Source organism: Crocodylus siamensis, chromosome 1 (genome assembly GCF_052110815.1).
Source record: "Crocodylus siamensis isolate JL-2025a chromosome 1, ASM5211081v1, whole genome shotgun sequence".
Classification (NCBI taxonomy): Eukaryota; Metazoa; Chordata; order Crocodylia; family Crocodylidae; genus Crocodylus; species Crocodylus siamensis.
Window position 1 is genome coordinate 197,458,725 of NC_143395.1, and position 14,136 is coordinate 197,472,860.

At 46.4% G+C, this 14,136-nt stretch overlaps 1 protein-coding gene across 2 annotated transcripts in view; it reads left to right on the forward strand.

Annotated features, from left to right (window-relative positions):
- The window catches only part of RALGAPA2 (Ral GTPase activating protein catalytic subunit alpha 2), a 359,228-nt gene that overhangs the window by 253,820 nt on the left and 91,272 nt on the right, over nucleotides 1-14,136 (forward strand). For both annotated transcript variants that reach the window (XM_090051969.1, XM_090051977.1), the window contains one exon: nucleotides 11,743-11,870. In XM_090051969.1, the coding sequence (XP_089908095.1) occupies nucleotides 11,743-11,870 (128 nt within the window). The remainder of the gene's footprint in view (nucleotides 1-11,742; nucleotides 11,871-14,136) is intronic.

The window sequence follows — 14,136 nt, forward strand, 5'->3', positions numbered from 1 at the left end:
CTCACACCACCATGTACCCATTCACAAACTCCACACGCCCCCCCGACAAATCTCACACAACCCCAACACCCACCCAACCACAGCCCATACCCCCCACACACAATATACAAGAGGAAGACTTTTTTAAAGCTATTATGCAATAACCTCTATATACACTATGCAAATTCATGTAAATCAAGACTTTTTTTAAAATGATATTATAGTATGTTATAGTAGATGCTTGTTTTTTAGTATATGCCTTTTTTTTCCTGTTCCAAGATGGCAAACCCTTCCCAAAGGAGTACTTTCAGGGGCAAGGGAGGGAACTTCCAGTGGTAAACATCAGAGGTTAGGGGATGTGATTTCCAGTCCCAAGATGGTAATCAGGGGGCAGGGCACCTGTCAAGGCATGGGGCTACTTTTACAGTCCTCAAGAGCTCACCAAAATTTGTTAAGCTGTCCTCCAGCCAAAATAATTGCCCACCCCTGCTGTATAGGTGCATTCTTTGCAAATATCCATTTGCAGAAATTTCCACGGTATTGTCTCTTTGCGGGGTCCATGTTTCCTCTTATGAAATTCAACACAAATATCAATCTGCCTTTAAATCAGTTCATGGCTTTTGCTACTGTATATAAGAACTTAAAGCAATAACTCAGTCCCTTAATGTGCCCTAATTAAGAATATAGAAATATATGGTATCCTGCATAAAACACCAACAGAATAAACTTAAAGTTATGTTTTAGATAAACCATTTTTAAGATTCTTGTTTCTCAAAAACTCTCTTAACACTGTCCAGTTTGTCTCCAGCTTTCTAGAAAAAAACCTCCTATCAGATCACACAAGGATACTATCTGATCAGTTCTTAAATTTATTAAAACGTAATTCCATTTAAATCCAGTTCATAATAGAAAATTTTCTCTAACCTTAACTAAAGAAGGGAATGTACACAGAGTATACTATCCCAGCTATATGGTTGGTCCAATAAAAGATCCGTGTCTCTCTCGTAGAGTATGCTAAATTGCTGTCATTTACAAAAACAGAATAAGATGGTCTTCTTTGAGTAACTGCCAACATATACATTCCTGAGTAATGGATGTGGTCCACGCCCTGAGCCAGTCTCTAAATGCAGAGACTTTTTTTTTACAATAGCTCCACCCATCATGAAGATGGGCAAAGATCTCACTGGCCAAGTTCGCGGCCGACACCAAGTTATGGGGAAGTGTGGTCACTCTTGAAGATAGGGTGCAGATACAGGCGGACCTAGACAGGCTAGCAAGTTGGACGGATCAGAATCTGATGAAGTTCAATGTTGAGAAATGTAAAGTGCTCCACCTCCGGATGAGCAACCCCAAACAGACCTACAGGCTTGGTAGCAACAAACTGACTAGCACCATGAGTGAAAGGGACCTGGGGGTAATCATAGACCACAGTATGAATATGAGCCGGCAGCGCGATGCTGTAGACAGTAGGGCAGATATTACTCTGGCATGCATCAATCAGTGCATCTCCAGCAAAACCAAGGAGATAATTCTTCTGCTCTACTCAGCACTGGTGAGAACGCAGCTGGAGTATTGCATTCAGTTCTGGGCGCTGCACTTCAACAAAGACATGGACAAGCTTGAGAGCCCAAAGAAGAGCCACCCATATGATCAGAGCCTTACATGGCAAACCATACAAGGAAAGGCTGAGGGATCTGGGACTCTTCAGCCTGAGGAAAAGATGGGTGAGAGGGGACCTGGTAGCAGCTTACCACTACACTAGGGGAGTACATCAGAGGCTCAATAAGCAACTGTTCACCAGGGCACCCCAGTGGAAAACTAGGAGTAATGGCCACAAACTCCTGGCAAAACGCTCAACATTAGGAAAAAGTTCTTCACAGTCATGGTGTCCAGACTGTGGAATAGACTCTCTCCAGAGGTGGTGCAATCACCTATCCTGGAAATCTTCAAGAAGAGACTAGACAGTCACCTTGCTGGGGTCACCTGACCCCCAGTTATCTTTCTTGCTTGGTGCAGGGGGCTGGACCTGATGATCTTCCAAGGTCTCTTCCAGCCTTACAATCTATGAATCTTTAGTTAGCATTATATTGGTGTAGTCAACTACCCTTCTGGCCCTGCAACAAGTGGGTAAAGACAGAATGAACTTTCTGCTCTTCTATTTCCTCTCAGCTGCCTGGCTCAGACAGCAATGTGACCAGCATTTTTCCTCTGGTGACAGTTGTACTTGTTTTCCTTAAGCAACTTAATTTTTACTTGGTCTGGATTTCTTCTTTTACCTGATTTTGTCTCTTTGTCTTATCCTCTTCAGTGATGAGGATGGGTCTTGTGACCTTTGGGTCAGGGCAGGTACCTTACTACACCCCTCTCCTCCCCCCACCTATTTTATCCTTCAGCACCATTAGTTAGCCACTCTCTTGTCTCATCATCATTGGTGTTTTTCCTCAGTCCCTCACAACATTTTTCTTGCTTCGGACTCTCAGCAGAATTGCCATGCTTTCCTCTTGATACCTGGGGTTCAAGAAATATCCCTCCTGTGCTAAAAAGATTACCAATAGGCCTGTGTGAGTCAGCAGCAATCTGATCCGGCTTTGGATCTGGCCACTTCGGATGGCCGCAATTCAGTCTGGAGCTCTGGACTGGGTTTCCGCCTCGATCTGGCCAAAGCAGCTCTGAAGCTTCAGAGCTGCCTTGGAGATCCAGCCATAGGGTATAATGGGAAATCAATGAAACAACTATAACTTCGTTGTTTTTTGTCCGATTTGGATGAAAATTCAGGGATGGTAGCCTCTGCTGAGAGCATGAAACCTGTCAAGTTTCAAGAAGATTGGTGCAGGGGTTTGGGGGGAACTGTACCCCAAATTCTTGAAAGCCAAACTCATGTCATGGCAGCTGTGTGTTACAACACAGGGGGGTCAAAACTGCAGGGATGGTAGCTCTTACTGAGGCCACAAAGCCTCAAGGAGAAAGGTGCAGGGGTTTGGGGGGAACTGCCCCTCAACCTGCAGACAAGCAAAACTCGTGCCAAGACTGTGTCTGTCTTGGGGCAGTTGATTGTCTGCATTGATTCTTTCCTTTCCTTAGCCTGGTTTTGTAGGAGCTAATTGATGCTCGTTAAGTCGTTATGTATTAGCTAGGTCCCGTGTATTGATCTGGTCCCTGAGTCCCTGGTCTGAATGAATCATGATTGATTGATTGGTAACTGAAAACACAGCAGCTTAGCAGCCAGGCCTGCAGCAGTGTCTCCCCTTGCTGCTCCAACACAGACACAGTCAGTCCTACGGCACCCATGGCACGAGTTTTGCTTGTCCACAGCTTGAGGGGCAGTTCCCCTCAAACCCCTGCAGCAATCTTCTTGAAACTTGGCAGGCTTTCTGGCCTCAGTCTGAGCTATCACTCCTGTAGCTTCGACCCCCTGTGTTGTAACAGATAGATGTGACAGGAGTTTTGCTTTCAAGAATTTGGGGTGCTGTTCCCCCCAAACCCCTGCACCAATCTTCTTGAAACTTGAGAAACTTCATCCTCTCTGCAGAGTCTACCACCCCTGAAAATTTCATCCAATTCGGACAAAAAATAACATAGATATTTTATTGTTTTGCCATTATACCCTATGGCTGGATCTCCGAGGTGGCTTCGAAGCTCTTCGGAAGCTCCAAACCACTTCGGGAAGCCTAATGAGGCCAGCACTTCAACCCGGATATGTTGCTTCTGACCCGGAAGTGTCTGAAGCTTCTCCAGATCTGAAGCTCTGTCCAAAGCCTCGCACAGCCCTAGTTACCAACCTTGGTTACTAGAGGTGCACCAATACATTGGTCCACATCATATTGGCACCAATAAAAGGAAAATTTACATCATTGTCAATCAGCTTTTTTTGGCTGATGTGGCAGCATGCATGTGGCCATCCTGGCAGTGTGACGAGTAACGTCCAGCTGGGGTAAGTCTGTTGTGGGGGGAGGAGGGATGGAGGGGAGGAAGGCAGTGTTGGGGGGGGCAGATCAAGGCCCCCACAGTGAGGGCATGAATGAGCCAGGGGCGGGGGCAGGCACTGCCCAGCTGCAGTGGGTGGGGCATGGGAGGGAGATACGAGTGGCTCATCTGGGGGGTGTGGGAAGGCAGAGTGGCCCGCACCGCTGCACACACCCCTGAGTTAGACACGGGGAGGGGACATGTACCCCCTCCTCCCCCCCCCCAGTTCTGTGCACGGAGTGAGGGCAGGCTTCTGCTGTGGGCTGGGGACGGTGCCAGGATCTTCCCAGTGTGAGGTTGAGGCAGGGCTGCGCTCTGGGCGGGTGACAGTGCTGAAGGCAGAGCTACAGGGTGAGCTATAACCAGCCCAGAATTTGCCATAGTTTCCCCAAGCCCCAGCCCAGCTCCCAGCTGGAAAGAGCCTGATGCTGACCTTGGTCCCAGCCTGCAGCAGCAGCCCACCCCCGCCCTGCGCACAGATCAGGGGGCACGCCCCCCATGCCTCGCCCAGGAGTGTGCGCAGTGGTAGGAGCCATACCTCCTCCCTCCCTGCACCCCTTGAATGAGCTGCTTGTGGCTTAGCCCCACGCTGCCTCCCACCTTATCTGGGCAGCCCCTGCCCCAGCCCCACTCTCTCCCTCACCATGGGGACCTCTATCTGCCCCCCCATGCCTCGTCACTCTCCACCTCCTCATTATTTGTTGTATTCACAGTGCCTGTTCTGTTTGGATGAGGTGCACATCAAGAATAAGTGCACCATCTGAAAGTTTTTTTCAAACCCCTTAAAGGAAAGAAAAGCCAAACTAAATTCTTCCTCTTTGAGAAATAAATGACCTTTTCACTCGTGGTCCTTCAGGCTCCACTGTGCACTGAGATTTCCCCTTGTACCACCATATCCTCCTGCACCATCCACACCACCAGCTTGACAGAAGTCCCACCGTAGAGGCTGTCCCTGAACACAGGGCTCTGGTTTTTACTTCACTAGCTGAAATGTGAGACTTTATGGTCCTATCACAGTTCAGCCTGCCACTGAAGCCTCCCAGCTTATGCAAGCAGTCAGAATTCAGGATGGGCCAATTGATTTGGTGCCAAAGGCCCTGGGGGAGATGAAGACTGACAAAGCTGACAAGAGGCTGCTACATTGTACTTGTATCCTTCAACTTACAGTTGAGGGCTCACTGTCATCCTGGCTTAGAAATCTAGGTCCAAGCACCAAAGATCAGACAGCACACTGTACCAGCACCAGTGTGACACAAGTCTCCTTTATTCCCCACCTTGCCATGAGTTCTGCACTGGGAATAATCCCATTCAGCAGTGACTTGCACCAGACTTCAGCAGAGTCACACTCTGCCCCCCCCCCCCCCCACCGAATCAATGAAAGAGCCCCTCATTCAGCCAGTACATAAGTTTTATTTTCAGGATCCCCTGACTCTGACATGGGCTTTTCTGGTACTGATGGCCTCATCAGCTGGTGAGCTCAGGTTACAGCACTAACTCTGAATCTGATCCCAATTCTGATTATTGGCAATAGGCTCTCTCCACTTATATATTAATCCCTGAGGAGACGGTATAGTTGCTGCTGGTTCATTTCAGGATTAGCCCTCCCTATCAGTGGCCTCAGGGAGTCCTTCTCTAATATGCCTTTTCATAGATTTCATAGACATTGGGGCTGGAAGGGACCTCGGGAGATCATCGAGTCCAGCCCCCTGCCCAAAGGGCAGGAAGTCAGCTGGGGTCATAGGATCCCAGCAAGATAAGCATCCAATTTGCTCTTGAAGGTGTTCAATGTAGGTGCTTGAACCACCTCTGCTGGCAGACTGTTCCAGACCTTGGGGGCTTGGACAGTAAAGAAATTCTTCCTTATGTCCAGCCTGAAACGGTCTTGCAGGAGTTTGTGACCGTTCGACCTCGTCATCACTTGGGGCGCTCTGGTGAACAGATGTTCCCCCAGATCCTGGTGGTCACCCCTGATAAACTTATAGGTGGCCATCAGATCACCCCTGAGCCTGCGCTTTTCCAGGCTAAAGAGTCCCATGGCTCTCAGCCTGTCATCGTAAGATCTGTTTTCCTGACCTCTGATCATGCGCGTGGCTCTCCTCTGGACTCTCTCAAGCTTCTCCACATCCTTTTTGAATTGTGGAGCCCAAAACTGGACGCAGTACTCCAGCTGCGGCCTCACCAAGGCCGAGTACAAGGGGAGAATGACGTCCCAGGATTTGCTCGAGAAGCATCTATGGATGCACGCCAGCATTTTGGTCACTTTACTAGCCGCAGCATCGCACTGCAGGCTCATGTTCATCTTGTGGTCAATGATGACCCCCAAGTCTTTTTCTTCTGTAGTGCTAACCAACGTAGCACTGCCGAGCCTATAAAGATGCTGCAGGTTTTTCCTCCCAAGGTGGAGAACCTTGCATTTTTCGGTGTTAAACACCATGAGGTTCTCGTCTGCCCATTTGCTGAGCTTGTCCAGGTCAGCCTGGATCACCCGCCTATCTTCTGGCGTGGATGCTTTGCCCCAAAGTTTGGTGTCATCGGCGAACTTGGCCAGTCCACTCCTGACTCCAATGTCCACACTGTTAATGAAGATGTTGAACAGTATGGGTCCCAGGACAGAGCCTTGAGGGACCCCACTGGTCACAGGGCACCATGATGAGTGACTGCCATCAATCACAACCCTCTGGGTCCGACCACGAAGCCAATTTCCCAGCCAGCAGATCGTGGTGGAGCCAAGGCCACAACTGGCCAGTTTGGCCAAGAGGTGATCATGGGATACCAGATCAAAAGCTTTTTTGAAGTCAAGATATATGACATCAATCTCTTCAACCATCTTGCCCTGGGGATTCTAGTCACCAGGCACTGATGCAGGCTTGAGGATAATAAATTGCCCTTTGCATTCATCAATCCCCTCCTCCTCGGCCCCACCAGGTGATCCTGTTCTCAGATGCTGTAGCACAGTTCATTGACATATGAACTATATGTCAGGGGCTATATGTGACAAACTTGCAGAAGGCATGATACTGAATGACAGCCAGCATGGCTTCATTGTGAGTAGGTCTCGTCTGACCAACCTCATGTCTTTCTGTGATCAGGTGACTCGGGCTCCTGCAGACCATCAAGTGGGTGCGAAACTGATTGCGAGGTAGGACACAGAGAATCCAAATGAATGGATCAGTGTTGTCCTGGTGAGACAGCGTACCCCAGGGGTCAGCACTTGTCCCAGTGCTGTTTAATATCTTCATTAATGACCTGGATGTGAAGGTGAAAAGCCCACTGGCCAAGTTTTCAGATAACACCAGTATATGGGGTTGTGCAGACACACCATCAGATAGGCTGCAGATACAAGCAGACATAGGCTGTCATATTGAACAGAACAGAACCAGATGAGGTTCAACATAGAGAAATGCCAAGTGCTGCATCTGGGAAGGAAGAATTCCCAGCACACCTATGGGATGGGCATCGCTAACCTGACCAGCACTACAAATGAAAGGGATCTGGGGGTAGCAATAGACCCCAGCATGAATATGAGCCCGCAATATGACACAGTAGCTGCTAGGGCCAATAAAACTCTGGCATGCATCAATCGATGCATCTCCAGTAAATCCAAAGAAAAGATTCTCCCACTTTACTTAACATTGGTGCGGCTGCAGCTGGAGTATTGCATCCAGTTTCGGGCACCGCACTTCAACAGGGACATGCTAAAGCTTGAGAGGGTCCAGAGAAGGCCCACCCACACGATCAGAGACTTGCATGGCAAGCCATATGAAGAGAGGCTGAGGGATCTCAGACTCTTCAGCCTAAAGAAGAGGCTGAGAGGGGACCTGATTGCAGCTTACCACTATATCAGAGGCGTACATCAAGGGCTCAGTGAGCAACTGTTCACCAGGCCTCCCTGGGGGAAAACTAGAAACAGCAGCCACAAACTCCTGGAAGATTGTTTCAGGCTGAACATTAGGAAAAACTTCTTTACAACTAGGTTATCCAGACTGTGGAACAAGCTCAGCCCAGAGATGGTGCAATCATCTACCCTAGAGGTCTTCAAGAGAAGACTGGACAGTCACCTGGTGGGGGTCGTCTGACTCCAGATGTCTTTCCTGCTTATGCAGAAGGCTGGACCTGATGATCCTTCGGGATCTCTTCCAGCCCTATGATTCTATCCCATCTTGGACATCAGAAAGCTGAATATATGCAGTCAAAAGCTCAAGTGATCCTGGCAACCATTATATCATCACTTCTTCAGAGAAACTAGCTCACATCTCTTAACCTAGAACTCAGGCCATGTCTGTCACCTGCCTTTGTCATGTCTCCATCGGTGATACTTGCAAGATGGCCACTTGGAGTTCTATTAATACATTTACTGAATTTCATATCATCATGGAAGCCTCTCACATTGATGTTGCATTTGGCATGTTATTTGTATATCAGGACTCACTGCTTGGGTGTGTGAGCACTGAATTGGAATCACTTACTAGTCAGGAATGTATGTGTGGACAGTTACTCAAAAAAGAAAAAGAAGTTCTTTACCAGTAACTGGGTTCTTCAAGATGTATTGCTCACATACACAATTGAATCAAGGTCTCCTTCCCCTTCTGTCAGAGTTGGACACAGTTAGGACTCTGTGACTGAGAGAGAACTGAGGAGTAGTAAGTACTAGGCCTGTGCAAGGAGGGAAGTAATTGATTCATGTTTGGCCAATTCAGCAGACAGTGATTCCATTTGGAGATTTGGATCACTGTCCTGAATCGTTTCGGCTGAATTGGCTTTGGAAGATTCGGTGCTGATTCAGAGAGGTTTGGTATTTGGATCGGCCAGGGAGAGGCAGGCACAGCTGGGCAGCTGTGCCTGCTTCTTCCCAGGCTGGGGGAGCCTAGTCCTGGCACTTTAAAAAAAACAAAACAAAAAACACACTCACCGGCTGCAGCAGCAGTGATCAGGGCCTCTGGGCACTCATGGCAGAGCCCCCCACCCTCCCCCCGCGCTGCACAGAGTAGAGGGGGGACAGTGTGGATTGCGGGTGCAGTGCAGCTTAGCAGGGCGCTTTGTTCTGCCTGAGAGCTGGGACTGCTGGGGCTGAGCGCTGCTGGGCTCTGGCTGATGCATGGAGCCGCCCCAGCTCCCAGACAGTGCGGCGCCCTGCCAAGCCACACTGTACCTGCACCATGTGGAAGCTGCTGTGCAGGTGACAAGTTGGGGGGGGCAATCCCCGCTGTCTCCCACAGCCCCACACTGTGTTAGGGTTCTGCCACAAGCCCACAGAGGCCCTGATTGCTGCTTCAAGAGCTGGTGAGTGTGGGGCTTTTTTGTTTTTTTTCTTTAAGTTCCAGGAGGATGCGGCCAGGCAGGGGATGGGTCTAAGCAAGGAAGCCACAGGGGCTTCTCCTGTGGCTTCTCCGGCTGTGCCTGTGGGGGCTCTGCCCTGCTGTTGCCTGCCCAGCTGGCACAGCAAGGGTCACAGTGCAGGCACAGCTCACTCTGGGCAGCAGCAGGGCACAGCCCCCACTCCCAGTGCTTCTACGCCCACATCAGCACTAGGAATAGGGCTCTGCTTGCCAGCTGGCACGGGGAGTGTGGGATGCAGGCGAGGCAGCACTGAGAGTGGGGGCTATGCCCTGCTGCTGCTTGCCTCCTTCCGTCTGGAGTGAGCCACGCCTGCATCCCACACACCCCACTCCACCCCAGCTGGGCAAGTGGCAGCAGGGCAGAGCACCCACTCCCAGCACTGCCGTGCCTACGTCCCGTGCCCTCCCTCAACCCCAACAGACTTACCAGCTGGAGGCAGCTGTGTCAGCTATCTATTTACTCAATGGCCGAATCTCCAAAAGCGGACAAATCTTTCCTGAAGCTTTTCCAAATTGATTTGGATGCTTCAAATCAATTCAGAGCTTTTAATTGGTCTCCCAGTTTGATTCAGAGATTCAATCCCTGAATCAGGCCGAATCTCCTCTGAATCAAATCAGCTACCAAAGCTTTGCATAGCCCTAGTAAGTATCACACTTTATCCATTTGACTTGGGCCAAAAGCAGATGCATAGCCAAGGCAAATTCTACATATACTGTTATGGCAAAAAGATTTCTGTTCAAAGTTTCAGGATGCAAGACACACACTAGTAAAAAATGTGAGTGTGGGCAATGCATTTTGAAGAATTTCAGTTACTGGTAGGTAACATCCTTTTTTGTCTGGAAGATTTGTCAGTTAAACGAGAAAGACTAAACAAAGACCAGATATGTACAACATTAATTGATGGTACATTGCCATCTGAACCTGATTCTCCATCCATATCTAGCATCCCGAAATAAGATAGCATCACCCCTGAGGACTAAAGCCACAATGCAAAGCTCTTTAATGCTGAAAGGAACTAATTATAGATATATCTTTAGAATTATTTTAACCATATCCTGGTTTACTTAATTTATTGTTATTAGCTCTATCCAGTCTTTCACCAAGTTCACTTGGCAGCTGCGTCAGATTTATATAAATTTTGGGAGATTTTCTTTTCTTAAATCCTTTAAAGACTTCAGAGGGAAGGATGAGGTCTGATAAAACATTAGCTACATGTTGCCTTTCATTACATTAGGATTTGCCAGAGGAGACTCTGTTCTTCAGGTGCTGGACAGGACGTAGTCCTTTGTTTCAATCCCAGACTCATAAGTCCACCCAAAAATTCTTTGTGGTGCAGTAATTTAGAAGAAATAGCCTAAAAATCCCCTTTATTTAAAATGAAGACAGGGTGGGACCTTAAAGACAGACTCTTCAGAAAAGTGCCACCCTGCCCTACCTTTTGCCTAACTTCAGATTAACATAGCTCTCTTTATTTAAAAGGGTATGGTATCCAAAGGGATCATTTTGTATCCTATTCTCCTGCTTTGCCACCCTGTAAGTATAAAAATCTAGGCCTGGATCCAAAAAGATACCTCCTGGCTTTAACACTGTGCATTGTGTTGCCTAAGATTTAGGTATGTGTATCTTTAAGTGGAATTTATAAAACTGAGTTGCGTGTTTTACATCTTCATACTTTGAAGGGAGACCCCCAAGTGCCTTTTAGTTGAGATGCATAGGCCAACTGATAAGAAGTGCTAATTGGGGGTGTTAGATTGGCATCTCATTTCTCTCCTGGAAGTAGATAGCATTTATGTTGCTCCCTGAAGCCCCAAGGTAGGCATTTCTGTTAATGGAGAGTTTATAATCTAAAACCTTGCCCGTGTTTAATCACCTAAAACCAGACTTTATTGAATCAGCTGGGATGCTGTGTATACATTTTATCCAATAACACTGCTTCTGCATCTTGCATTGCAGTCTCAGGCCAAAACCAGGCTCTCCCCTCCTAGGGGAATGCCTTTCTCACTGGGCTACAGATTCCAGTTCCTTCTTTGCTCTTCATGCCCTATGAATCTTTTTCCCTAGATGGCCCAGTGGGTCAGTCAGTAAGTGGTGAACAGTGCTTTCTGCCCTGTTTAGCCTCATGGTATGACACTTCTGAGAAAACAGTTTTTTATAGATAAGCATTGCCATTTTGTTTCTGGTAGAAATAACAGGCAAAGCTCATTATAATGAGATATCAGGTAAGATATTTTTTGCTTTTCCAAAGCTTCATTGATCCTTGTTACTGTATTCCAGTACCTTAAGATATCATTCTAGGAGGAGACTTTTAAAGGCACAAAGAGCAGTTTAGGTGCCTGACTTCTATGGAGAGTCTGTGAGAACTTACCTCTCATTTTTGCTGTTGGAAGATCTTTCCCCATCCTCGCAATGATCTAAATTGATTGCATCCAAAAATAAAATCAGTTTGTTTTTTTGATTTGGCAGGTGCCGTTTTTTGGTCCTCTGTTTGATGGAGCAATAGTGACTGCAAAACTACTGCCAAGCCTTATATGTGCCACATGCATCAATGCCAGCAGAGCTGTGAAATCTCTCATACCACTCTACCAGAGCTTGTATCCTTTTCCTGTACTGATGTGATGTTATTCATATGTATAGCTCCAGATTACAAATAATCTTCTGTTAGAGGTAAGCAATAATGACAACTCCTCACTTTGGCTTTATATTAAGGGCTGTGTGCATTGGGAAGAAGTCAAAACTTTTTTCATATAAAGAATTATTTTAGCTGAGCTTTGAAAAATAATTTAACTCTAACACTACAACAGCGTTCTCAAAATTTTGAAGCCTTCTGTTAAATGCCAAGTTGGATACAGTAGTGCTTTGAACTTCAAGGGATGATTATTTTCAAATTTACATAATGAAAAAAATAATCTCTTTACATTGGCCTGCAATTTATAATATGGAGACTATTTCTACTCCTGTACCTTATTCATACATTGGGACCCATAGGCACTCTCCATATTAGTAAGACACAGGCCCATGGTGGTTGATATTTATCATCAGTCCTTATCTCCATTTTCATTTTATTTACATTGTCTAAAAAAATGTTAGTACAGTAGTTATAGGTAACTAAAAACATGCTTCTACATTACAGAATTGTGTAGGATAGACTGTAATTCTTACACGGTATGCAGGCTAATGGCATAATAACACTCATTCAACATTCTACATTACTTTTTTCTTAATGCCACCAGTGTTAGTGTGCATGGTTACTCAAATATAGGCTGAAGTATTTTTCCCCCAGTCAGCATCTTACATTCACATACAATGGAACTGCATTAAATTCAGTGTCTATCATTAAACTGCAGCCAAAAGCAGCATGTGTTCAGAAAGGAAACCAACTATGAAGCTGATTAATTGCAGTCAACACTGAGCATGACTATAAACACATGGCCCATGATGGGCAAACATACTGATGGGAGCCTACTACAAAGATAGGTTAGCGCAGCCCATCTGAATAAGATACATGCTCATTGTGCACAGTCTCCCTCAGCACCAACTTTTTTAAGTCATGGTGAACCACTACATTGAATACATTTTGATTTTCTCTTCACTCCCACAGCTGAGCTATTCCTTTCTTACCCATTTCTACTTATTCCTATTTTTTTCACAAGCCTTAAATGTTTGGCAAACATCACCAAATGGCGCCCCAAATAGTTCACCCAGAATCCCTCTATGGACCCCTCTGCCACCCTGCCACACATGATTAGTGTGGCCCTGCTTTCCATGAAGTAGAGCCGGACCAGATTGCCTTATCTGCATATACATTTTTGCAGGATCCCAGGATTCATGACAAGAACACCCGGTTCTGGTCATGAGCAGGGGGTTAATTAGCACATGGTCCTTTGTTGGGGGTATCTGGAGAATGCACCTATACTGAACAATAATGAGATATGGGATCACCATGGCTTGAAATGTTGTTGACTCTACTGGGGACCAACCCAGTGAACTCTAGGATAAATTAAGAGCAGGGATCCTGGGTTTCTTCAGTAAAAAAAAAAAAAATAAATCCAAATTTTATGATTTAAAAAACCCCAAAATCTACATTTTTCTGTGATTAAAACAAAATGCCACTATATAGATATATAATAATCTGGTTCATCCAATATTGATACGTTTCTTGAAACTGCTGCAGGTTTTAGCACAGGTTTTCCATAAACACACACTTAGGCAGCACTTCTCTGTCCACTTATATAGAGTGTAAACTATGCATGATATTAGTCCAAAGCCAAAAGGCTCATGTTCAGGGATCCTGGTTGTCTCTGATAAAGATACATGCAACGTTTTCTGATTTAAAAAAAACCTCTTTTCTGTGATTAAAACAAAAATGCCACTATATATATATGTGTGTGTGTATGTATGTGGCGTGTGTGTATATATACATACACACACACACTGCCAAACCTATTGGTATGATGTGGGTTCTTTCTCCCAAGGTGGAGCACCTTGCATTTCTCTTTATTGAAATTCATCAGGTTCTGATCCACCCACTTTGCAAGCCTGTCCAAGTAAGTAGCCCTGAATCCCCAGCCTATCCTCTAGTGTGATCTCACCTCTCCATAATTTGGAGTCATCTGCAAACTTAGCCAGTCTGCTTCTAACACCCAAGTCAAAGTCGTTTCTGAATATATTAAAGAGTATTGGTCTGAGTACTGAACTCTGAGGGATGCCATTGGTTACTATGCGCCGTGTTGACTCGGTTCCATCCAGTATCACTCCCTGGGTCTGATCACAGAGACGTTCCCCAGCCATCGGATTGTAAGGTTGTTGAGGCCGCCGTTCCCCAATTTTGTTGTGAGAACATCATGGAAGAACAAATCA